Source organism: Orbicella faveolata, unplaced genomic scaffold, assembly GCF_042242905.1.
Source record: "Orbicella faveolata isolate gen_17 unplaced genomic scaffold, um_ofav_v1 contig_34, whole genome shotgun sequence".
Taxonomy (NCBI): Eukaryota; Metazoa; Cnidaria; class Anthozoa; order Scleractinia; family Merulinidae; genus Orbicella; species Orbicella faveolata.
Genome location: NW_028301563.1, coordinates 4,511,444 through 4,535,856, shown reverse-complemented (window position 1 = coordinate 4,535,856; position 24,413 = coordinate 4,511,444). Strand labels below are relative to the sequence as shown.

The 24,413-nt window shown below is 39.1% G+C and overlaps 4 protein-coding genes and 2 long non-coding RNA genes across 6 annotated transcripts; 2 read left to right on the top strand and 4 right to left on the bottom strand.

Moving 5' to 3' along the window:
- Positions 1-2,192: 2,192 nt before the first annotated feature.
- LOC149104356 (uncharacterized) lies at positions 2,193-3,902 on the top strand. Its single transcript, XM_089270576.1, has 2 exons — positions 2,193-2,334; positions 2,619-3,902. The coding sequence occupies exons 1-2, from the start codon at positions 2,272-2,274 to the stop codon at positions 3,648-3,650; spliced, it is 1,095 nt and encodes a 364-aa protein (XP_089126702.1). The 5' UTR covers positions 2,193-2,271; the 3' UTR covers positions 3,651-3,902.
- A 195-nt stretch (positions 3,903-4,097) lies between these two features.
- LOC149104355 (uncharacterized) lies at positions 4,098-6,392 on the bottom strand. Its single transcript, XR_016201323.1, has 2 exons — positions 5,863-6,392; positions 4,098-4,477 (listed from the first exon to the last, which is right to left on the bottom strand). It is a non-coding gene; the product is annotated as an uncharacterized LOC149104355 (long non-coding RNA).
- A 323-nt stretch (positions 6,393-6,715) lies between these two features.
- LOC149104354 (hydroxymethylglutaryl-CoA lyase, mitochondrial-like) lies at positions 6,716-9,545 on the bottom strand. The gene is made up of 3 exons (XM_089271113.1): positions 9,101-9,545; positions 8,182-8,307; positions 6,716-7,374 (listed from the first exon to the last, which is right to left on the bottom strand). Exons 1-3 carry the CDS (start codon positions 9,200-9,202, stop codon positions 7,258-7,260), a joined length of 345 nt encoding a protein of 114 aa, XP_089127239.1. The 5' UTR covers positions 9,203-9,545; the 3' UTR covers positions 6,716-7,257.
- Positions 9,546-9,675: 130 nt separating this feature from the next.
- On the bottom strand, positions 9,676-10,520 carry LOC149104353 (uncharacterized; the record flags this gene model as incomplete). Its single annotated transcript, XM_089272214.1, has 1 exon — positions 9,676-10,520. A coding segment is annotated over one exon (576 nt), but the record flags the coding sequence as incomplete, so codon positions are not given.
- Positions 10,521-11,516: 996 nt separating this feature from the next.
- On the top strand, positions 11,517-12,343 carry LOC149104352 (uncharacterized). Its single transcript, XR_016201324.1, has 2 exons — positions 11,517-11,704; positions 12,129-12,343. It is a non-coding gene; the product is annotated as an uncharacterized LOC149104352 (long non-coding RNA).
- A 6,793-nt stretch (positions 12,344-19,136) lies between these two features.
- On the bottom strand, positions 19,137-23,926 carry LOC110051574 (TATA box-binding protein-associated factor RNA polymerase I subunit A-like). The gene is made up of 6 exons (XM_089271679.1): positions 23,785-23,926; positions 22,810-22,967; positions 21,710-22,233; positions 21,026-21,159; positions 20,394-20,681; positions 19,137-19,429 (listed from the first exon to the last, which is right to left on the bottom strand). Exons 1-6 carry the CDS (start codon positions 23,894-23,896, stop codon positions 19,218-19,220), a joined length of 1,428 nt encoding a protein of 475 aa, XP_089127805.1. The 5' UTR covers positions 23,897-23,926; the 3' UTR covers positions 19,137-19,217.
- Between the last annotated feature and the right edge of the window lie 487 nt (positions 23,927-24,413).

Genomic DNA, 24,413 nt, shown 5'->3' with positions numbered 1-24,413 from the left:
ATAGCCTACATTTTGACTAGTAACCAGTCCCCTTTCAAAAGCGCAATATTTCTTTTGTAAAATGAAAGACAAAGGAAGAATAAACAAACAATTGTGGTTAAAATATTTTATTGTTTAACCATTAATGTAATTATTTACAAGTTAATAAATTTGTTTTCATGCTATTAAAGGAGCTGAAAAACGCAACGTCTGAAAATTGTTTGTAGAAACTAATAAGTAAGACGAAAATACTAAGTCTGAAACAAGTAAAATTATTACAAGGATCGCCAGAAAACAAAAATAATTCTGACAAAAACAAATCGCAAAATGGCTAATTTTAAGAAATAGAGCAATCGAAACTACGGACCAGTGGTAAAAAAGAAGTCCTGTTATTTTTACGGAGAAGTATTTGACGTTATTGGTAAACATTGAAATAAATTCTACCTGGCTTGTAGCTTTTTTTACATCACTTTCAAGTAAACATTTACTCTGGTTTTGAAAGTGAATTCAGTTGACCTAATGCGGATCTATGTTGTAAATTGAAACCACAGAATATACAATTGATAGGCAAACTTATTATTTTTTTAAATGCTGATGGGAAGGATTTTCCGATTGGTTTTAGTGCATGGTGAATTTGGCTGTAGTCGAACAGCAAAATCTGGCGAGATTCAAGACAATTTCAACTGACCTCGTGCTAAGCACTGAAGCATACGAAAAAAAAATGATTTACTCGCATGATCGACCAAACAAATCCATATTACAAATTGAAACGACGAGAAATACACTGTTCAACCGCTAACTTTTAGTTTTTAAAATTTGACTGATTTATTGAAGTATTTGGCGAGATTCAAGACAATTTCAACCGTAAACAAGCGAACGAAAGTTTCTCCCAGTTAAAAAAAAGTGTTGCATGGCCAAGCAAAGAAATCCATGTTCTAAGGGACCGTTCATTTTTTATGAGGGAGGGGGGGCTGGTGGGATTTGGGAAGCACCATTTAAAAATCGCATGACCCCCCCTCAGCTTACCAATTTTTTCACATGGCCCCCCCTTATAGCGGTCATTTTTTGGGATGACCCCCCCCCAAAAAAAAAAAAATTGCACAAACAATATTTAGATTTCAACTTTTTTACTATTTCTCTATTATCCCCCTACTTCACGTTATTGTGCTCACTATGAAGACAATATTGACAATCCCTCTACTACAGAGAGCTGTTGTTTAAAAAACAAATCAAAAGAAAGAGAAGTCAATTTCCGATCTCCTAGTTATGGCTCGCCCTGAGCGTGTGGCATTTGGCCTCTCATTGGCATCTTTCTCATCCGAATTGATGAATGCAGGAATGACATCACTTGAGTCATCTTCTCCCCCAGAGTCAATGGCATCACTGTCATACTCATCATTGTCACTTTCATCCGTTTCACTGCTGTCAGCACTTGCCCTGTTGTCATTTTGGGTCAATGTCCTTGCATTTCTCAGTGTTGGCTGGCCAGCTCTGAGAGGACTCTTCTGCTGCAAACATGAATGTCTTACAATTGCCTTTACTTTCTCACTCTTGCTGCTTTTCAAATGCTGCTTCAGCCCGTGGTGGTTCAAGTACTTGTTTAGTTCTGGAACACGTAGCTTTTTAAGCTTGGTTAGATCTTCGCACAACTCAGTCCAAGGATAATCCTCATATGATTTATCTTTTGCGTCCCTACTTAACTTTGCCTTTTCTTCTGCTCTCTTTTTCCTTTTAAATTCCAGCACTTCAAGATGCTGAAGATAATCCACCACAAACTTTGATTTGACAATAAAGTTATCTGCAAATAGAGCAACGCTCTCTGGGTCATATAAAACCGGCCTGCCACTTCCATGCTCTTTCTTCGCTTGGACCCTTGGCTGCCAGTCATCTGGATCACACCCTTCTTTTGGGGTCTTCTGGTAGGAGACGTAGTGGTATTCCGGTAGGCAGGAATGGTCAGGAACTGGTTTAGGGTATCTTTCTATGGGTGGTCCAGTCCATTCACAACAAAAAGAACAAATTTCTCCTACCTTTTCTTGACAGGACAACTTTAGAAACTCCCTGTTGTTCTCCCCCTCCTCATAGTGCTCATTCACAAACTTCTCAATCTTACGGAAGTAACAGTGGCCTGGAACAGAGTCTTTCCTTGCTCCTGCATTGTGATACTGAACCAAATACGAAGTGTTGTGAAAAAACTGGAAATCTGTTGATGTGTTGTGTGAAACACATTCTTACATTTAATTTACAGATGTCTTTATTTGGAAGGTTTTTACCTCTACTCTAGTGATAGGCATGTATAAATGTTGCCCTGTGCAGGTAAAACAGAAAGCTGTTGAAGTACAAGAAGATGAGCCGGTAAGTGTTAATTTCCTGTCAGTGTTCCAATTTTTATCTGGATATTAAAAACGCATGTATGCTTCACTTTTATAATGAGAAACTTCTGTATTTTCCTATTGTAAAGATAGCACCTAAAACTGTTTGAACATTTTTAAAATGGTATGTGTCTTTTAATATATCGTTTGACTTAGGTCTACATTTCACTACACGAATACAACATCAAATGGTTACACGAACCATGATCATTCGATAATACCAGTTCAATATAATAAATAAAAAAATCGTCTTTCCTTTTCTGGTAGGTCACTAGTTCCTCCTCTGCTGATGATACAACCATACCTCAGGGTCTCCGGAAAACAAGCCTTGGCTATATTGTTAATCCAATCGGGAAAAGAGCGCATTACTACATGAGCATCATGAAAGAGGCTCATTCCAAAATGCGCAACAATGGCGAAAGCGACGAGTCGTTTAAGAAAAGGTTTACAGCTGAACGATCCAGGCAGTTTGACATCTTACAAGCAAAAGAAGCAATCTTTCTAAGTGCGGATGGCTGTTCAGAAAGGGCGAGTGAGTTTTCCATGCCAGGGTACCGGTTGAAGCCCAGTGATGGAAGAAAACTGAACTTCTCCATCAAAGAGCACAGAGCAATGGTGGAAAAGTTGAATGCCATACTGAAAGATGTAAAGGAACACGATTCCACACTCTTTCAGTCCAATGGGCTTGCTTTAAAGCAGGGCGAAGAATTTGCCCACAGTTTTAATGTAAAACAGATCAAATGTATAGAAGCTAAGTTGACGAAGGTCACCCAGGACATGGAAGCATTAGAAAATAAGAAGAGCAATTATAACAGCATATTCAAGGGCATACTCAAACAGCAAATCAACAAAAGGAGAAGGAAAAAAGAAAACCACAGAAAGTCAAATGAAAGAAAGAGGAAGCGGACTGAAAACAACGTCCAACGAGTTTATGGAATCTGTGTTGGAAACCCGCTAGGAAATGATCTTCCACAATGCCTTGTGTACCCTCCTAGAACGGCCGTCCCGGAAGAGTGTATTAAAGTTGAGGATGTTGCCACATCGTTATTTAGAAGAGATGGGCCATACATCGCACAGCTCTTGGAAGGGAATCATTTCACCAATGCTGCAAGAAGCAGAATCACCACCAATCTTGAGCAGGAAGTCAGAGATTATGTTTACACCTTCATGTACCCTGAAGAGTACACTCTGACGGAAAGCATTGCTGCTTCTTGTAGCATTGGTGAAAGAGACTCCCATAGCAACACAAGCGGCGACGAAGAACTCGACGACAGCGAAGATGAAGATGAGTGCCAGTGAAAGTTGCATTCGAAAATAACAGTGTTAAATACTTCTTTTCAGTAGCTACAAATGCTTTTTGTCGCCAAACGTTTTTTTAAAGCAGTAGGAAAGTTTGTCATAAATTTGTATCCTGCCTTCTATGTTTATTCTGTAGCAATTTTTTTGATATTCAAACATTATCCCATTTTAAAGTTTTACTAAAATATTTCACGTGACCCCCCCTTTTTCCCTTATTTTTTTGGGATGGCCCCCCCTCGAAAGCCATTTTTTTTCGCCTGGCCCCCCCCCCCAAATCCCACCAGCCCCTCCTACCTTATAAAAAATGAACGGTCCCTAAATTGAAAAGATGCGAAATTCAAAACTTGAATGAGATATTTGGCGAGATTAGAGACAATTTCAGCTGACTGCAGTGTTCAAGCAAACGACAATTTCTTCGAAGGCATTTGTTGTAGAATTAGTCTGTGATTTCAATAACATGGATCCGCGTCTATTCAATCATTATGTCTCGAGTTCGAGATATAAGTTCTCTTTACTAATTCCTATACATTCTTTTAGCATAAGCTGTGAGAATTTGCGATACATCAAGACATTACAATTAGTTGCCGATTTCCTTGTCACTTTCTACTGATTTTTGGAGGACACATTGATTGTCGATCTTGTCACGGTTTCTGTCGATATAAGAATCTAAACTACTATCCTTTACCAAACGACGCATCAAGATCAGAGACCACACAAGCATGATCCAGAACCTCCATGTCTGCAGGCATCTAGTGTCCAGTAAGAGTCGAAGACGAGCCATGAAAATCCACCAATGAGAGTCCATCTGAATCTTCAGCAAGGAGTTACTAAGGAAATAAAACGAAAAGACCGGGTCAACATTTCTGCAACTAAATACATATTCCACTCAGCAAATTGTAAATATGCACATAAAGGTCTGAACGCAAAATTTTCACCCTAGAAATCGACAGTCATTCAATTATTGTAAGTGTACTCGTGTACTTGTTGTGGCAGAACAATTTGCATTTTGTTTGCAATGTAATACAATGCATACGCGATAATATCATATTATAAAGCAAGTTAGTTTTTCGTTTTTCGTTCTGGCTTTACTACGGCAAAAACACCAAGAATCAAAATGGTCGTTCTGAAAAAAAATCGACTTTTCGTATTTCGAGGAGCAACAGCCAATGTTAAGACAAACTGGCTCTGAATCTAACAAGTCGGTTAAATTTTCGCGTTTTTCTGCAAAAGTACGCAATTGTTTTATATTTGAGTGCATTATTTACTGCGCCTTTCAATAACATGCGGACTCTAAAATTCAAAGCTCAACCGACAAATGCGTTTTTCGCTACCGTCAATCAAGTGTTCGGTGGCTCCTCCCAGCTTCCGACTACTGCCGAGCGCGCGGTAATCAAATCGTTGAGCACAGTTCAGACAACGAAACAGTGCTCGGTAGTAGTCGGAAGTTGGGAGGAACCGCCGAACATTTGATTGACGGTAGCGAAAAATGCATTTGTCCGTTGAACTTTGAATTTTAGAGTCCGCATGTTAGTGAAAGGCGCAGTAAGACTTGTCTTAGTATTGTAAACAAAAAGCCGTTGTAAGAAATTAATCCAAATAGAATCTGTTTACCACGCGGAAATCACGTTGCTAATAATAATTAATAAATTTGCATTATAATGAAGCTTGACAGCTATGCAACCTCGTTCCCAGGGATAAAGAAGAAAGAGAGAGTGCAGGCCGAAACTCCTCCCCATCCCCCACCCCATCACTTTTCTAATGGTCCGTCTGTTAGCGGGGTTGCCACCCAGACATTTTTGTACCTAGCAAAATGCATCCTGCGCAATATTGCTCTCATTAATTTTAAATGGTTCCTCATAGAGCCACGTAGAAGCCAGACACAATCACTACACAAAAATAGGAACCGCAACTAGAGTGCAATTTGTTTGGCTCAAATGAAAGATATGTAACGCTGAAGAGGGCCTTAACTCTGAAACTAACAGGAAAATATTTGAATTCCTATATTCAAGCCCAAGTCAAGGCCACGATTGTATGCGTTGACGTCGACAAATTGTCATAAGGCGAACAGGTGACTAGAAAAAGCAACTATCTCCAACTTGAGCATATTGATTTGATGCACTATTAAATTCTCAGAACTGACATTAAAAGAAATGTATGACAGTCAAAGAGGAGAATATAAATTTGGAGCTCGTGACTGAAAGGTTCAACTTACCTGAAGCAATCGTGTCGTGGAACACACCACTGGGATCTCTGTGGGTTTCATTACCGTTTCTCAGTCCTGGAAAAAAACAAAAAAACAAAAAAACAAACAGGATATAAAATTTTAACAAAAATGACACGAGTTATTTCCGATACTTTTCAGGGATGCGCAAGCTTTCGGCCTTCTCTAATAAAGCTCGCCTGGTGGAAATAAATATTAAAAACTTGGAACATGTCATTTCGTTGCATTGGAACGAGTAAAAAGAATGACCGCACAATGTTGAAGTCCTTGAAAGTCAACTTTAGAGAACAAGACCTCAATATATAGTATCAAGCCTTTGAAAATTTTCTATCACAAATATCACTATCGGTCGAATGAATTCACCGATATCAGACTCCTAAACGTCGACGTTCATTTCTAAATGGACAAGGTTTAACTAACATTTAAAGAGATCTAATTGTTTTGAAAGTATTACAACTATTCACAAAGAACGTTCGAGGAAGAAGGCTAAGATTCCTCTTTCCTCTGATTTTAACTTGTGTTCTTACCGAGGCAAGGCGCAAAAACCATCTTATTTCGAAGCACGTGCTTGCAAGGTTTGCTTGGAGTAGATTCTTGTTGCAGGTGTTGGTGTTTCGTAACGGCTCCAAACGTAAGCACATCTCAAAAACGAAAGCTTGGTACTTGTTCCTAGAAGTTGCTGAAGAAAGCGAAGTTAAATTTCTGCTAGTCGAATTTTTGAAAGTGGTGGAAGATGTGCGGCCGAGGAATTCAACGCAGCAAATGTTTCAGCGATGCATCTTTTGCAATTCAAATTTGCACACTTTTTGCGACCACGTACTGCATGGCTGATTAATTCCAACCATTTGATTGGTTCGTTTTCTCATTTTAATAAGTGCGGGATATTCAGTCTTTCAGCGGGATGAATTAAGAAAGACACTGGCCTAGAATCAAGCCTTGGCAACGAGACACATCAGTGAACTTATATAGCGTTCAGCCTGTTACTCCCTGATCCTAAGATGAGTAATGCCCGTATGTTTATATATAAGTGCTTTACCCAACTTCTTTAAAATCTTCTACAATGGAAGTTTACATTTTGAAATTCTTTTTTTCCAAATGGCCAGCCAACTGTGATTTTTTTTCTTCCTGACATTCGCTCTCAGACGCGGAATTCAATAAATATATTGTCAATATTGGTTCATTGCCACTGGTTCAGTTCATGCCTACCAGTTCAGACGACTTTTTCCACGCTAAAATTGGTCTCGAAAATATGAGTACGGAAACGCTGCACTGTTCCGACAAATTGTCCGTACCACACACAAAGAAATGTTTGCGAGTCACTGAGGAAAATTGACATTTCAAGATTACAATACACAGATCATCACTCTCGAGGTCTTTTAAAGTTTATCAGCTTTTTGTGTCTTGAGTTTTTCTCCTCGTTTGAGCAACTTTCGAGGCAGTCTCTCGTTCCAGTGCTCTACAGATGAAGTCTCCCGCATCCATAAGTTTGTCCAAGTTTACTCCCTAAATAATAATTTAAAACATAAATAAAACAATAAATAATAAGAATAGGCAAAGAAAAAGACAGACCTAAGTTTCTGTCTGGGATCATTACGCCATTTGCGCGACTTGAAATATTTAGCCCACATCTTTCAAATAGACGAGTTTTGATATATTGCAGTTCTAACTTGGCGCCGAGGTTTCGGGGAATAAAAGAAAAGAAGCTATTTCTTAACCTAAACCTCCATTTAGTTTCTTTGTTTTATTCCCATAAGCCTCGGCATCAAGTTGGAATTTTATCATCTCGAAATTGGCCTGTTCATCAATTCTGTCTAAATCTACACATCACCCAAACAACACCTGACAAGACAAAAAGAAAACAAAAAAACAAAAAAACAAACGATTTGAACAAAACCCGAAATTTTTGTACGCTAACAGTTTTTACAGTCACCTACGCCGTTGGTATCTTGTCATTGCAACCCATCTCTCTGGCACTTTAAATTTTCCAGATTTGCTACTTAACTCGATCAAATTTCTCTGCAACTCAACTTGCTCACTTGCAGTGTCAAGTCAAGTGTTCATTAATCTACGTCGTTGTTACTTTGTTTTGGAGAAATGAACTGACAAAGACCAACCTCAATCCCAGGCTCGCTCTCCTTTGCCTCTCTTAGGAGAGAGAGTCAGGGATCTAGGTTGACACAAGAGCTGTGCGAAAGTTGAGCCAAAATGACAGCAAACTTGAAAGATTGCGCGGTTCAATTATTAGCAAGTGACACTGCGCAGTATCCAGTGAGTCAAACTTGAGATCAAGACCTTCAAATGAAGACTTACCGTTTCAATGCCCATACCATGTAGCATATACACAACGTCTTCAGTAGCAACATTCCCAGATGCACCGCGCGCGTACGGACAGCCACCCAGACCACTGACTGACGCGTCTACCGTCCGGACACCCAGCTGTGAATAGAATAGACAAGTGATCTAGACAACTGATCTAGACACTCGCTAAGTACTGCCAAGTCGTCCTGGACTTTCAACTCAACACGTTGTATGCTGTTGGAGTGGTTTTCACTTGAGAGACGAAAGTCTTTTTAGCTTACATTCGTTTCCTATTAGGGCCCTAAGAGATTGCCTTAAAAGAATTCACGCCACTTTTTCAGCCAATCAAAGTAAAACCAAAACCAATCGTGGCTCACTCACACACGTTTTCCCGCGCTTGGCGACGGCTACATGTATTTGCTTAGAGTTTTGATTGGTTCGTTGATTGGTCCTTTGTGATTGGCCAAAGTGATTACTTTGCTTTTGGTTTGACGATAATCAACTGAAAACCGTTCTTAGGCTCCGTCCACACTACGGCGGAGAAATTTGAAAAACCAGCTTTATGTCTACGGTTAGGTCTACTGTCTACACTAATCTGTCACGAAAACGGAGCTTTTCGAAAACGCTCCTCAAACCGGAGGATTTTAAAAACGCCGGCTTTGCGTTTTAGTGTGGACAGAAAACATTTTGACAACGGAGCCTTTCGAAAACGATGACGTCACGAGAATCACGTGATTTCCCTGGCGGAGTTTTCCTCAAACACAAATCCAAACTGATCGAGTTTTGTTGCGTTTTTAAATTTCTCTGGCTTAGTGTGGACGGAAAACTTATGCAGTGTTTTCAGAGTGAAACCTCCGTTTTCAAATTCCTCCCGCGTAGGTTGGACGGGGCATTAAGCATTCATACACACATGCATGTATTTATTACTAACTTGCAAGGCTGTGAGAATATTAGCCAAAGCTTGGCCATACGTGTCATGGCAGTGAATGGCCAGCTTGTCGACTGGTACAGTGTCTAAGACACCTTCCAACATAGCTTGAGTTGTTCCTAGTAAACATTCAAAGTTCGAAGAAAACTATTAGAACCCTGAGAGCGGTAACCGCGGGTTTCGCCCATAACGAGTTTCGCCCATGAGGCGCTTCGCCCAGAACGAGAATGGTTTCGCCAAGACATAAACTCGATTCGCCCAGACCGAGACTTATTCAGAATTCGCCCAGAACGAGAATGGTTTCGCCCAGACATAAACTCGATTCGCCCAGACCGAGACTCAGATATTATTCAGAATTCGCCCAGAACGAGAATGGTTTCGCCCAGACATAAACTCGAGACGAATTTTGTTTTCTGTTCATACGTGGGAAAACTCCCAGGCCTCTGGCCGTTTTTTCTTGGAAAAGCCAGGCTGCTAAGCTTTGTTACGAACATGAACGATTTTATATTCTCCTTGCAAGCGCTAGCAAAGGCAAAATCTCTTGAAAACAAAAACATTCAGACTGCATAACAAGTAAGTTGAATGTTTGATATAACAAAATATAATCCCTTTTTTATTTAGGATAATTCACTTTTTTACAAGTACTTTTACTTTTAGCGCAATGTAAGCTTATAACGAAATGAACGAGAGCTCCTTCCTTCTGAACCGTCCTTATCCTGCATTTGAATTATCGATAACTTAACTTACTAGTAATTCCTTTTCCTACATTCAAATTCTCAACAACTTAGCTCATACTTTTTTCCTACGTCTCTATTCTCTTAACCGACATAAATCCCCCCTTTCCTATTTAATTTCGAACTATTGGCCCATTGACATGGGAACAAGCCTTGAGAAGCTGCACTGCTGACTTTTGGTGGCAGGCGTACTGTTCCCAGTAGCTTAATATTTTCGCTTGGACGGAGCGGTACTTTTTCTTTTGTAGTTTTGTTAGTTTTCTTTCAGAAACTAATCGAATCTGAAGGGCCACAAGGCAGGCTTTCTTGTGCAGTAGGTGGATCAGCATGTAAAGAGGCATCTGGGCTCTTCCTGAGGCACGTCTATTAAGGCCATTATGCCATCCTTCCACGTCGTTATTGGTGCGGATCTGCTGCTTGTACACACTCCAGCTGGAGGGAGGCCAAGTAGTGCTTTGTATCCAGGTGCTATCGACATACTCCACAAACTTCTGGAGGGGTTCAGTGGTGGCTTGCAGCTGAAGACAGTTAAACATTGCTGGTATTTCACTTGGAGGCAGGAATGGTAAGGCCATTATTCTACGGAGATACTTGAAGGTGCCATCATCCGATTGGTATGCTGTTTGAAGCCCAAGGTCTTGAATCTGTAATGTTTGAACAACCCGGCCCAGGTCCCATAAAAACACATACGTAAACAAGTGGTATCAATTACATACCAGTATTGCAGGTTCTGTGGTTCCACTTGTGACAACCATCACATTGAAGACCTTCTTGTCTGGGTCGCACAGGTTGTTTGCAAGTTAGGCAATGGTCGTTGGAAGACATTTTTTTGGACGAGAGAGACGAGAAATTTTGTATGGCGGGTTTGTGTGGTGATCTATGATCGAATGACTCTCATGATCGGTATTAACCCCTTTTATACTGGAAAAGGGGCGTATTTTTTTTATTGACATGTTGGTCGGCATGTTTACTGAGAAAAGGCTAACAACATCTTATAGAACTTGTTAACAAATTGTAATTAGGACCGCGCGTCTATTCATAAAAAACACAATTGCTATTCGTATTCAAATTACATTTGACTTCACTTTGGAAACAATAGAGTGAAAACTTCAGTTTTCTTTTCAAATTCTATTGACTGGTGAAAAGGTGAGATTTTTTTTGCAAGAGTAAACTTCAGTTTTCTTTTCAAATTCTATTGACTAGTGAAAAGGTGAGATTTTTTTGCAAGACGGTAATTGCCTTTAATTTCCTTTTCCATACCGCACGCTTTGTCGGAGTAAGCTATTCCACGCGCGCGCACTCATGAACTATACTAGTTTTAATCTCATTTCAAAATATATGTTGCCATTACCTATGTCAGAAATACAATCTTTAAAAACTCTCGATTCCTCTCTTTAGTATTCGCGAATCCGTATTCGTAACTTATCTTTCGTGTACGTTTCAACAGTGAAAGTGATAACTTGTTCGTTTCAACAGTGAAAGTGATAACGTGTTCGTTTCAAAACCTTCATTCTGTGCATACGCACGTTTAGGTTGACGTTTTTTGAGTTAGATTGTAGACGTTTTACTTCTGGGCGAAACCATTCACGTTCTGGGCGAAACTCGTTATGGACGAAACCATTCACGTTCTGGGCGAAACGATGTGGGCGAAACTCGTTATGGGCGAAACTCGCTATAACCGATCCCATAATCCTTCGGTGAATCTGATAAATGAATACTTTTGACCAGCAGATTCCCTTTCCAAAGGAGTCGGTTATTTGCGCGCAATTTCGAATCCAACCTTGTCAATAGCAGCAAGAAACATGGAATGATTTGTCCAAGTTCAAATGAGTATCTTGATTGCTTCGGTGAAAGAAAGGCAAGTCGCAGAAAAGTAAGTATATCATAATTGTTGCTCAACATTAAAGTTAGCTGCTCAATCTTTGAATCGAAATCAATGTTGTGGCTGAAGAAATTTCGTTGTTATATTTATTTCGCGATCACTGAAACACAAGAAAAACGTTTGTTCTCCTGATTTTATTAGCACCCGTAACGAGGAAATTATTCACACGCATTTCCTATGTATGAAATGCTTGCATAACAGCTTGTTAGTGTGCTTTTTGAAGAGGTAACTTAAAGTTTACACTGAATTGATTTGAAGCTACAGATCACGCTCGATACACTTCACTACCGCATTGCCTACATACTGCTCTTTATTCTTTACAAAAGAATACACTCCCGATCAATTGATTAATGAAAAACAATGTTAATTCTATCGCTATTTATAAAAATATTTAGCTTCAATTGCTTCATTGCAGAGCAGAGGAAAAAAAAGGCAAGAATAGCGGCCGTCAATCCGAAACGAACACATTAAAGCAGAAAACGGAGGTGGCCCAGACGGCAGCTGAGTCCTGATTAAAATTCTTGTTATCTTTGATGTGAACTTTAAATAACAGCTTGTAATTCTGGAGCCTAAATTCATATCTTTTTGAATTGAAAATAAAACCTTTCACTGTCCGGCATGAAACTGCAATTTTTGTCTCGATCCTTTGGCGTGGTTTTAAATCGTTATAAATAATGACCTATCTGTGAATATTTCATTTGTGTACTTTTCTGATGCCCTTTGCTCTGTGATCCATTTTGTCTGTAATGTGTTTAAAGTTACTATCCAATCGTTACTTTTTAGCTATCAGACAACTAGTTAATTTCTTGTGAATTATAAATAGACGGCTATTTCTGTCCTGTCACCTGATAAGGGGGATCAGAAATTCTGAATCCTTTTAAGAATTATAGGTAGATGACCGTTTTGTTCTGATAAGTTATGCACTGGGGGATCAGAATTTTTGAATCCCTTTAAGTCATGTGGGATCAGAAATTCTGAATTGTTGTAGAATTATAAATCGACAGCTCTTTCTATCATGTTAGCAGATTTGGTGGGGGAGGGGATCAGAAATTCGCAATACTTTTAGAACCATGAATAGATAGCCGTTTTTGTCCCGTGAAGTGATGGGGATCAGAAATTCTGAATGCATTTAGAATTATAAGTAGATGACTGTTTTGCTCTGACGGGTTGTGGACTGGGGATCAGTTTTTTGAATCTATTAAAGTCTTGGGGGATCAGAAATTCTGAATCCTTTTAGAATCATAGATAGATGACCGTTTTATTCTGATAAGTTGTGGGCCGGGAGATCAGAAAATCTGAATCTCTCAAAAAAGGAAAGCGCGATGGGTGCACGATCTTTTTTACATTAAATTGTACATTTTGGTGAAATTGGATGTATTGTCCCTGGCGGACTCAACTGAACACTTCTTTTTCTCCTTCCAATAAGCCAAAACCTTTCGGAAACACAAACTTTTTCGGCATCAAATACCAGTACCCTTCGGAATTGTTCCAAATTGGAATGCCACATTTTAGTTTGGAAGGCGTTTAATGTTTCTAATATACTCCTGCGTGAAATTCCCAAAGGCATCACTCTTCTTAGATCATCATCGCAGAATTTTGATACTCCACTCCCACAAAAGTCGCTCACCAGTTGGCTTTGCCATGTGCCTGTTTGCTTCACATGTACAGGTGTTGGTGGAAAAGAGGAATTCATTTCACTTGCACTACTAAATTAGTTAAGGAACATCAAAGTCTGAAAGAGAAAATGAATTGTAAGTTTTACATATAATGATGAATCGTATTCTTTGGTATAATTACACTCGTTACTACTGAGTAATTGAGAGAACTTTTGTTCAAACAGCTACCGGCATCTTTAAAGAATGATGTAACTTTGTTTTGACAAAGATCACACTTTGAACGCCAAATCATTTCGAAAGTTCTAATTGAAGTGAGTTAGCGTTGAACCTCAGATAATGACGGTAACCATCATTATATTACCATACTGAAATAAGTCTAAATTTCTTAAAAACTTACCTTATATCTGATTGTATTTAGAAAGATTTTGATAGCACTGTTTCCTGGACAGGTGAGGTTCACTTGGGATCTCTGCTACCTGGAAACAGATGCCTTGTGTAAAACACAAACCAAAACATTTTTGGGGTTTCAAACTACTAGCCCTTTGCATGATATAGTTGAGTTCAATGATGTAACATAAATGGGATGATTTTGTATTTACCTTGCTATTCCCTGGCAGTTGCATTGTTTTTCTTTTTTTTTTTAACAGAAGCAAAGTTTATGTTCGGTTTTTGTTCTGTGTTAGTGTATCATCCAAAATGCTATAACTTGACCAAATTCGCATTGGCAAGAAATATAATTCTGTGCTGATCATAAGGGGACAGGAGAAAAAATTTGCGAATGGCCTTGGAAGAGCTTGACGTCGAGTGCATATAGGAACTCATGGACACAAGTAACGATTTGAATGTTTTTGTAAATTCCAGAACCATAAGTGATAACTTTTCAGAAAATACAGTAGAACCCCGGTAACTCGAACTCTGAAGGGAAACGAAAAACTGTTTGAATTATATTAGTGGGGTTTCGAGTTATCGGGGTTGATTAAAATATTCAAAACTTTCCAGGTTAATAATTAATAGTTTATTGATTTTCAGCACTTCAGTGTACAATACAGTGCAAGTTAAACTTATTTCATGAGAAACTAATACATTTTGTAACAGCTGTAACGATTAAATGCATTCTTACAAAAATGCAATACTGTGAATGTAACTTAGTTTATTTAATACACTCAATTTATGCAATTGTACTCAGCAATTGAGGAACGTTCGAGCTAAAAACAAATCAAGAACATACAGTATGTATTTGTTCAGACATTCCAATGGATACATGTTTACTGCACTGTAGCACAGTGTTTTTTTTCTTTGTGACAGCGAAGACGCCGCACCTGGTATGACTCTTATGATTGGTAAATAACTGTCAAACACGTGATCTGTTTGTTGCACTAATTAAAATCGAATTGCTCCAATCTTTGCTCTAATGTTAGAATTCGATCACACGATAAGAGAAGCTAAAATGGGATATCTCAATGGGCATCCGTGGCGAGTTATAAGAACCAGAAATTCAAGTTATCGGGGTAAATTTTGATCAAGGGAAAAGGAATTTAGATCGAGTTCCGTGGTTTTCGAGTCATCCGAGTTCGAGTTAACCGAGTAAAAGTGACTGAAAAGTTGGGCCAAATCCAAGGGGATTGAGACCCAGTTTGAGTGAGCAGGTGAGTTTAAGTCATCCGAGTTCGAGTTACCGGGGTTCTACTGTATGCATGAAAAAAAATGTACCTAATTCGAATAAATAATTAAAAGAAATGCTGTTTTTAAGTAACACTATGCAGAAGAGAGGGTGATACAGTGCAGAATAAAAACAGTAAACCAGTGCAATAGGTGGTAACAAAGTGGTTAGAGCCAATCTTTGAACTCTTTTGCGACTAATAAAAACAACAAAAATGTAGAATTGTTTTTTAAAAGAATTGTTGTTTTGATTGAAGAAGGGATTTGACCGAACAAACAGGGGCATTTGCAGGGTTTGAATAAGTTATTTTTTGCATGACACACATGCGCTTTACTGTCTTTTTAAATACCAAGAGCTGTCTCAAACTTTTTTTTTATGTACACTGATCGCTAAATAATCACATGATTTTCTCGTACAGTTTGGTCGAAAAAGCACCCCTAACTCGCCTTATAGGCTCCTGCAATCCTCCGTAGGAAAAAAGATGGCGACTGGTACATTTACCTATAGTTCTTAGCGCACGAAAACCTTAACAACGTTCATAAAAACGTACAGAAACGTTATACAATCTTCAAACCTTGGCTACTTAATGTCCTTAGTACAGGGACGTATATTGTAAAAATTTGGTTTTCTTTGTGCCTTTTAGGCTGTGTTAGGTTCGCAAGGCCTTGTGATAAAATGTACATCCGCCATCTTTTTTCCTACGGTGGATTTCGATTACCTTTGAAAAATTTAGTCGCCCTTATTTATTTAACTCGCGGTAAATAGTGCTTGTGACTACCTATATAAGTGCAAAACATCACGGAAACGCATCAAAAGGACATTTACAGTGTTTGGCGATCATGTGTCATAAACTATGTGAGCAACTTTCAAACAGACTTTGTTCTGAAATTTTGCATTGAGTGCCTCTAACAAACAGCATCCGAAAGGAGGTCGACACAAAGAGGACATTCACAGCACTTGGGAATCAAGTATCCTAAACTACATAAAGTGTCTCTAATCAAATAAGCAGAATGAAAGTGTTGCAACAGAGAGTCAGATGAGTCAACAGAGAGATATCTAATTATCTTTAGGGCAATTAACGCCGACTTACTTTTTTAGACTTTCCCAGGATGAGTTGCTTATTTAGGTCGTATTGCCACGTTGTCCTCGGTGCCGGAAATCTGGAAGTAAGTGGAAGTAAATGTTAATGTTATCGTCTTCGTTCAAGTTCTCCGCCATAACTCTAGACAACCCAGAGGTTTACATGATTACTTATTTAGTTCAACTACGTACTCGAGATCCAATCGCCGAGATCGCTCCTTACTTACTCCAATGCCATTCGCTACGATACAAATGAACGTAAACAATTAATATAATGCTAAAGAGGTAAATCTGGCGGCACAAAGTCTTTCATCGACACTTACACATTTGTCGATCCTCCTGGTAATTAAAACTTCTTCGTAAACTTCCCGATTTTATAGCTCGTTACAACTCCCCTTCACCACAAACTCTCCTTTCTCCGATTTCAATTTTCCCGCTAGACCGCTCCGCCAAGTACTATGGGTATCGGGGGAGACCCAGGTCCCCACACTAGGCTCCCGGCCGTAGCAATGAATTTTGATTATTCAAACGGGAATTCAAATTTTTGGCGGGCAAACCGCATTCGAGAATCTCGAAGCCGTTTATCTTACAAAAAGGACATCCACAGCGCTTGGATATCGGGTGTCATAGGCTATGTGATCGACTTTTAAAAGCAGTCTTGCTCTCGAATTTTTCGTTTAGTGTTCGCACTCAAATAAACCGGGAAGTGAAAGTGATGATGCAATAGGGAGTCAGAAGAGGCAACGAATAAATATAAATTGTTTGGTAGGAAGAATATTTGGATCGTTTTCGCTATATGAGTCACGTTTCATTGCTCAGGATATTCAGTTCTGCCCATATACTGACCAGTTGTCGGCTAAACTATACTTCCTAGTCATCAAAAAGAGCGGTTGTTTCAACCGCAAAACGCACGCGAGCTTTATGAATTGGTACGAACACAACCCACAAAGCACGCTCTTACCTTCGAACACCGTTTTTGGATCATTAGTGGGAGAAAAAGTATAACAAACTTGATATCTTGAAGTTAAAAGGGTCTTAAAACTAACCTTTTTCCACGAATTACATATCAAAATGCGGCAAATTTATTCCTGTGTTTAAATTTGGCGGTACATTTATTATTCCAAGCATGCGCTGTCGAACAAGCCCAGTTTTTCTCGGTGCAGAGGTTTCCCGGCCGGTCACGCTTTTAAAAATTTACATCAAACCCACGTAAGAAAGTGTGAAAAATGCCATGCCTAAATCGCGACACAATCTCTCCAGTTTGTTATCGATAGTAGGTTACCTATTTTTCAACTTATTTCTGGTGGTACATTTGAGAAAGAAATACTACTTTGGGAAAGAGAAGCAATATTCCATTAAAAGTAGCGTGTTTTTAGAACAATTTTACCGGATATCGGGGTCACGCGATACTTTGTATGACTGTATGGCAAATGTCGCAATGAATTTGATATGTTAAAACTTTTTTAAAGCATATATGGTTGCAGTATAGCCAACAGATTCAAACTGAAATTCTCTGCTATGTCACTGCGTTTCGCCGCAGAGAAAACGTTTAAGTTCTAATCAGCAGAAAAACAACAGACAGTGAAATAGGAAGGACACGACCAGTTGTGTCGATCAAACTGAAGAATATTCCGTTATACATCCAATCTCGTTCCCAGAGCCTTCGTTACCCTTGTCTAGCGGTCGGAAAACGTGAGCTCTGGAAGCAACCATTTTACCGAATTCTGCCCATCCGTTTTCACTGCGCAGTCTGCATCTATGGCGCATGCCTAAAATGGTTGCTCCCAGAGCTCTCGTTTTCCGACCGCTGGTCAAGGGAACGAAGACTCTGGGAACGAGATTGAATGTTCGGCAACTTTTTGGGAACTTCTGGTATTTCGAGCAACTCTTTTCGTTTCGAGCAACTTTTTGCATTTTATACAATTTCTAGTTTTCCATCATCAATGAGAAATCGGAGCAGCTTTTAGTGCTTAAATTGGCCTTGCTTCCGTATTTCACAATGCTTTTGTGGACAATTTATGAATTTCATGTGCAAAAGGAGCCAGATCCCTCCTCCCCCCCTGGGGCAGATGATAGGTGCAATATGTTTTACCTAACGGTACAACATATTTGAAACTTATCTTGGCTGCATATTTTTATTGCTTTTTTATTGTATTTGTGTTGGTCACTGAAAAACCCATTTGTGGGAATGTGCAATAAAGTTTCATTCATTCATTCATACATGGTCTGACACCTGATTGTCAAACCATGAACTATTGAACCATGAACCGTGATAGTTGACGAGGGCGCAGCCGAGGGCGCGAGGGCGCGATAGAAATCTCGAGCTCATAATCTAACTGTTTGTTAGTATAAATCTATTAGCGTTCTATCATGAATGCCGACCTCTGATTGGCTACACTACTCACTATCTATTCTGTGATAGATAGTGAGTAGCGTAGCAGTGTGCTCCTGTTAACAAAATGACGGCCGCTTCTTGGCGTTTTCGAAATGACTGTGAAAAGGATTTAACTTAAGTTTTGGTCAATTGTCAGAGGATCAAAACTGGAGAATAAAACTTTTGAGGGAAATCAGAAGGTCAGCAAATATAGGCTGATTTAGAGCTTCCATGGTTGCTTTCTTAAGTCCCCACAGGATGCCCTAGACCATTCGGCTTCAGCTTAATTTAGGATATACCTGGGAGACTACGTCAACGTTGCCACGCATACTCTTCAATGCAAACCAAAATATCAGCTAAAGATATAAAGCTCATAGCTTTTGGTAAAGGTAGCAAAATTTAGGTGAAAAAGTCGTCACGATTTTAAAGGCTTTCTTTATTCTTGTCCCGATGGCTTCGCAGAGCTCTTGTCTCCATCATATGCCAAAGACGAGAAAGGGAATCGTATGTGCTTTTCAGCGGGTTAGGGTTTGCCCTAGTACCTTCGCAGCCGTTTTTTGGAGCGTTGCGTGACATCCCAAAAAACTGCTCCGCAGGAGACTACAATAGGTTTGTCCTTGTGTGGCAAAAAATCAAAAATCACTCTTGATATAAATGGGATTAGCTATATAAAGCACAACGTAAATGCAAAAATATGATGTAACATTTTTATTGTTATTTTCTCCCTAAGAAGACATCAGCTGATGTGTATTATTCTAATACAATGTGTCATCTTCACAGAATTTTTCTCTTGGTTGGGGAAGACACAGCATCACGCATCTTTGTCGCAGCCGTTTTATTTTTTCTTTTTCGAGGTGACGGCGACTCGCTGAACAACGTGGCAGGTTTTCTTTTCCTCGGCGATGCTGTATCACTCTGAGATGAAGACGAGTCAACTGCATTATCCAGTGGTTCTTGCTTCTTAACAGCTTTAGTAAAATGGTTTCCTAAAAACAAAAATTAAAGCATTGAATTGAATACTTTCCTTGATGAAAGAGTATAAACGAATATAAAAAACATGTGAGATAAAAAATGATCCTCAACGAGAATTAACTGTTCAACTAAAAATATTAAAATTGCAGTCAGGGATAGACATCAGTAGTACACACTGTGTGGCTAGCCTTTTACTTCCGGTTTACTTATCCGGTTTAACTGAGATCACGTGACATTTTCCCTAGGGAATCACACGTGTTTTGATTTTCGTTTTGCGCTTTACAGTTTTGTTGCTTGCCCCTTCGCACGTTGGCAAGATTGGTTCCTGTTTTGTACCCTTTTGAACGTTGACGACGGCATTGCCTTTGGTTGCGCGTTGTGGATCTTGTGAAATTAAATCAGCTAACGTCAACTATACACTGACTCTACTAAAACGTTAAACCAATGTTTATTGCTACTTTATATACAAAGACGTTTCGACCGAACAACTATATAAACTGTTTCATAAAACTAAAGTCGGACAAAGGACAATAAATTCTGCTGTGACACTTTTCGTCCCAATTTCGGTGTGTCAGTTCTTCTTACAGATGGCTAGACTTTCCTTTTTATGTTACTTGTGAGAATTTGGCGGTGAATCAGGACAATATCACAGAGTTGATCATTATCTCTATTCTCATCACAATCCTACTTGACCGTCTATTAACATAGTAAGGAGAATATTGATCTCGGTCATTCTAGAAATATTAAGGACTAATTTTAAAATAGTTGAGCTTCTGTGAAATTTTATCTTCCAAAAAATATCCAAAATACACTGTACGTGGAAAATTACTTTCTCAGAAACCTGCAAGGCAAAGTACTTGTATCTATCTTAAAAAGAAATATCCAAAAAATTAAATGCGCTGTACAGAACGTGGTAAATTACATTCTAAAAAAGCTGCTGGCACTTGCGAACACACGCTAAAAAGTACCAAACTGCACCTTTGCCAAGAAGCCATCTTGCAGCCTCGGCCTTGTGACGAGTCAATTTCCACTCTATTTCAGACACGTGATCCTTCTTGGGTACAAGATCGGAACGAAAGTGGAACAGTGGCCACCAATCAGCTCGCTCGTCCCAGAGCATGCTCAATTTGCTCCTGTCATGTGCAGTGCAGAACTGCTGGAGAGTGTGGGCGAGTGTCTCCCAGGCTGTGAGACAGTGTCGACAAGCTGCATGATCGAGCTTGATGAAAACAGCACTTAGGATATCAAGCAGTCTTTTCGATTCATCTGCAGGAAGAAGGCAAAAACAAAATGAAACCGGAAATGATGTTGGAAAAACACACCTAAGAAAATAGCTGAAACTGTGATGAAATTGCAAGGCAAACTTAGAATCCAGCCACTCTTGTTACTTGTAAATTATGCCCATTCTGCAGCTGTCCAACCCAATTCTCCAATTTGGAAAAATATTTAAGAACAAAAGACCAAAACTAAACACGCAAAGGGATAGAGAGCATCACAATTTGTCAGTTGAATTCTTGGACCTGTGAAATTTTTAGATATATGAATCTGTCCTCATTAAGAGAGTTAGTAAAATAGGTTAAAGGCACTGATATTTAGTGATATCCACTCACCAGTCTTGTTTGTAACAAGCTTGCAGTATTCTTCACTAAGCTCACTTGTTGGATCAACAGTTAACAAGTCTTCAAGTACATTGAGAAGTTCTTTTTTGTGGACATTTTCACTCTTGAGAAAGTAGTACAAGTACCTGAAAAAAAATGTCTGTGACAGTTGTCCATCCTTGGCACAGGGAAACCACACCTAACAGCATGTAGGATGCCTGTGCCTTGGAGGTTATTCTTCAGAAAAGTAAAGATAGAAAAAACAGAGAGGAGTACTTTGTGTCAGTGTGGCTTTCATAATCCCTAACAGTGACCAACAGACCTGTGCGAAGTTCCTCCCTACATCTTTTCCATTTTCTTTTAAACTTCTGTCTTGAAGGATGGAGAGTTACAAGCACAATAGAGAGGTCTAGGCATCTAATATTATTTGTCTATAGTAGGAACAAAATTGAAGGGCCCTGGGGTAACATTACGCAAAGTGACCTTTACGTTAGTAGCTTTTTTCAATTAACTCAAATTTCGCTTAAATTTGGAGTAGCGTTCAATTTGGTAAATGAGACATTGCCCCACCTTTTTTCACTGTTTCTACTTAAATTCTGAGCACAAAGAGGCCAAAAAATTGAGTAAGTGCTGTTTGTAAAAGCATATACATAACACTTGATTTCACATTATTATACAAAACAGTTATTGTCTAACCTGTGTGCATTGGGGTTCTCTGGGTTCTTTTGCTTGTATCTCAGTAAGATCCTCTTTGCTTCATCAGCTCTGTCATAATACTTTAACATCTCAACTTGCCTTGTAATGAAAATATCCCACACACCACAATGTTCCACTAGATTATCAAACAAAATTAATGCTTTCTTCCCATAAAAGTCCATTTGACGTCTCAAGTTAGCATCATTCACATTTTCAGCCATAAAAAGATCTTCAGCATCTAAATCTTTCTTGTCAAACTGGACCTTGCATTTCTTCCACGAAAGATAAGCAAAGAGTCCATTGTATGCTCTGAGAAGGGTGCTTGACAAAAATGGTTTTTGTGAAAGTTTAGATGTCAGCAACTCCTGCGCTTCAGTGATGTCAGAGTTGTGTTTGACCAAATACATGGTAAGGTCAAGCAATATCTCACTTTTAAATGGAACACAGATCACAAACATATTCTTGATCATCTGGCTTACATGAGCAAAGCTCCCTGGTTGATTTCTTATTACTTCAACTCCTGTCTACCAAAAAAAGTTCATAATCATTTTGTTGTCAGTCAAGGTATACTGCATTTTAATATTTACTGTAATACTAAAGATAAACTTCATAACATACTTTTAACTGGATTTAGTGAAATTTTTAGTAAAATATGTTGGCCAAGCCTGCTAATTTGATCAGCAAAAATACAACAATTTACAGATATGACATTCACATACATTTTTAATTAATAAACAAACACAAAATGTATAATTATTTTTTTAATCCATAATTCATTGTTAATTAGAAAATAGCTGCTGTATATCTGGGGCTAAGCTTCCATTTTTTTTTGTCCATGCACAGCAGGAAATTGTAGACCATGTATGTCCCAGATCTTGTGTTACGTGCGCCACCCCCAACACAGATGTAAATATTTTCACTTTTTCATCCTATATCCTAAACCAAATAGAAAATGGTGCTCCTATGTTTTCTCAGAAAATAATGCACTTTTGAGATCTGGGAAACTGCTGGACAAATTGCAGTTGCATGCATTAGTTTCTTGGAGAATGTGAAACACCATCTTTTATTTGGAAATTATCAATAACATTATATTTGCTTACCCTCCAAAATAGCTCAGGTATTCTGCGACATGCTCCACATAATCCAACAAGGCACTCCAGAGCTTCCTCGAATCTGTGTCTCAAGAGATGGTCCAACAACAGTCGCGTGAGGTACAAAACATGCTTTAAACGATATTGCTGGCTGCCCCGTTCTGTCCCTGTGTATACAATTTATTATGAATGTTAGAAATTTTTAAGCATCTGAAATTTTAAGGGTCCAAAATATTTAAAGCACAGTGCAAAACTTTTAAGTTGCCCCAAAGTTTAGTTTCCTTTATGAGGCAAACTCTAGTTGAGACACTGCTGGAGATATGTAACCGCTTGGTAGAATATTCTTGTCGATACATCTGTAAAATCTTGAGGGTGCAGTAAAACTTTCAAAACCTCTCTGCTTTTGTCATGTAAAAGCTATGAGCCAGTAGTCTGTAGCTAATCCAGATAAGACCAGATAAACTGAGTTGAGAAAAGTTAAAAATGGTTTTTCCTTCGAACCTTCCTGTGCAGAATGAATGTGCATCGACAGGCATACAAGTAGCCGATTAATGCATGCGTTTCTTCAGGTTCCTTCTGAACTCCTCATCTTTCTTGGTAAATTTTACCATGAGATGTCTAACTGAAGAAATGCTCCTTTTGAAAATGGGTTTTCATACTGTTTGAACAACAAAGATTCCAAAAATAATGTTGCTCAGGATCATCCCTAAATAATATAAAATTCGTAGCAGACGCTTTCATGAGACAAACACAAACTTAACTAATAATAATCTTGCAAATGAAAGGTACATCAGTGACTACAGAAGTCAAGGACGAAGTCAAATAAGATTCTATAATCAAGCTCGATCGATAAATTTCATTGTTCCAGTGCATTTAATTTCGAAAATAAGCTTTTAAGATGCATGAGTCACTTCTCGAAAAGGATCTTGTAATTTTAGTCTACTCTACGCTAATTTGTTTGATACTGTGAACAGAGAGCCTCACCGAAGGTGTAGCTTAGGCATTTCTCTCGCCATATGTGCTGGAATATGCATCCTCTAAACCACGCTTTCGATTTCACACGCGTCGCTATCCAGTAATGTGAAACGGCCGCCATGTTTCAACAGGCAGTTTGCAGGTTGTGTAAGCAGCCATGAAAAATCCCAGGACTTGCTTGGCAATCTCGTTCTCAGGGCCTTTTCCCTGGTTTGGGGGTGGAACTGGGAACGAGGTTGATGCTGGCGCAAAATAGGCTGATTTAGCAAGAGAACGGGAACGTCACTTGGCGACTGCGCGCGAAGTACAAATACCCAAATATGGTCAGATGGGGGAAGAAACAATCCTAAATGAAGACGGGTTACTTTCTAAAGCCGCATCATTGTATACAGAAGACTCTGCTGCTTATCCTGACGACTCGCTGCTGAACTCGGAAGATGAATTTCCTAGCGCTCACATTCAACGGTCAATGGACAAACCAAAAGAGCGCCAGGACGAGCAACCATCCAAACCACCTAATAAGTTCTACCGTGACGTTCCGCGTGGCAGTTACGAGCACCAAAAAGTTCGAAGAGTCCATCTCTTAGCTGAAAGCACATTCTGATGAGGGAACTTGCCCAAAAACTTTGCGTTACGAC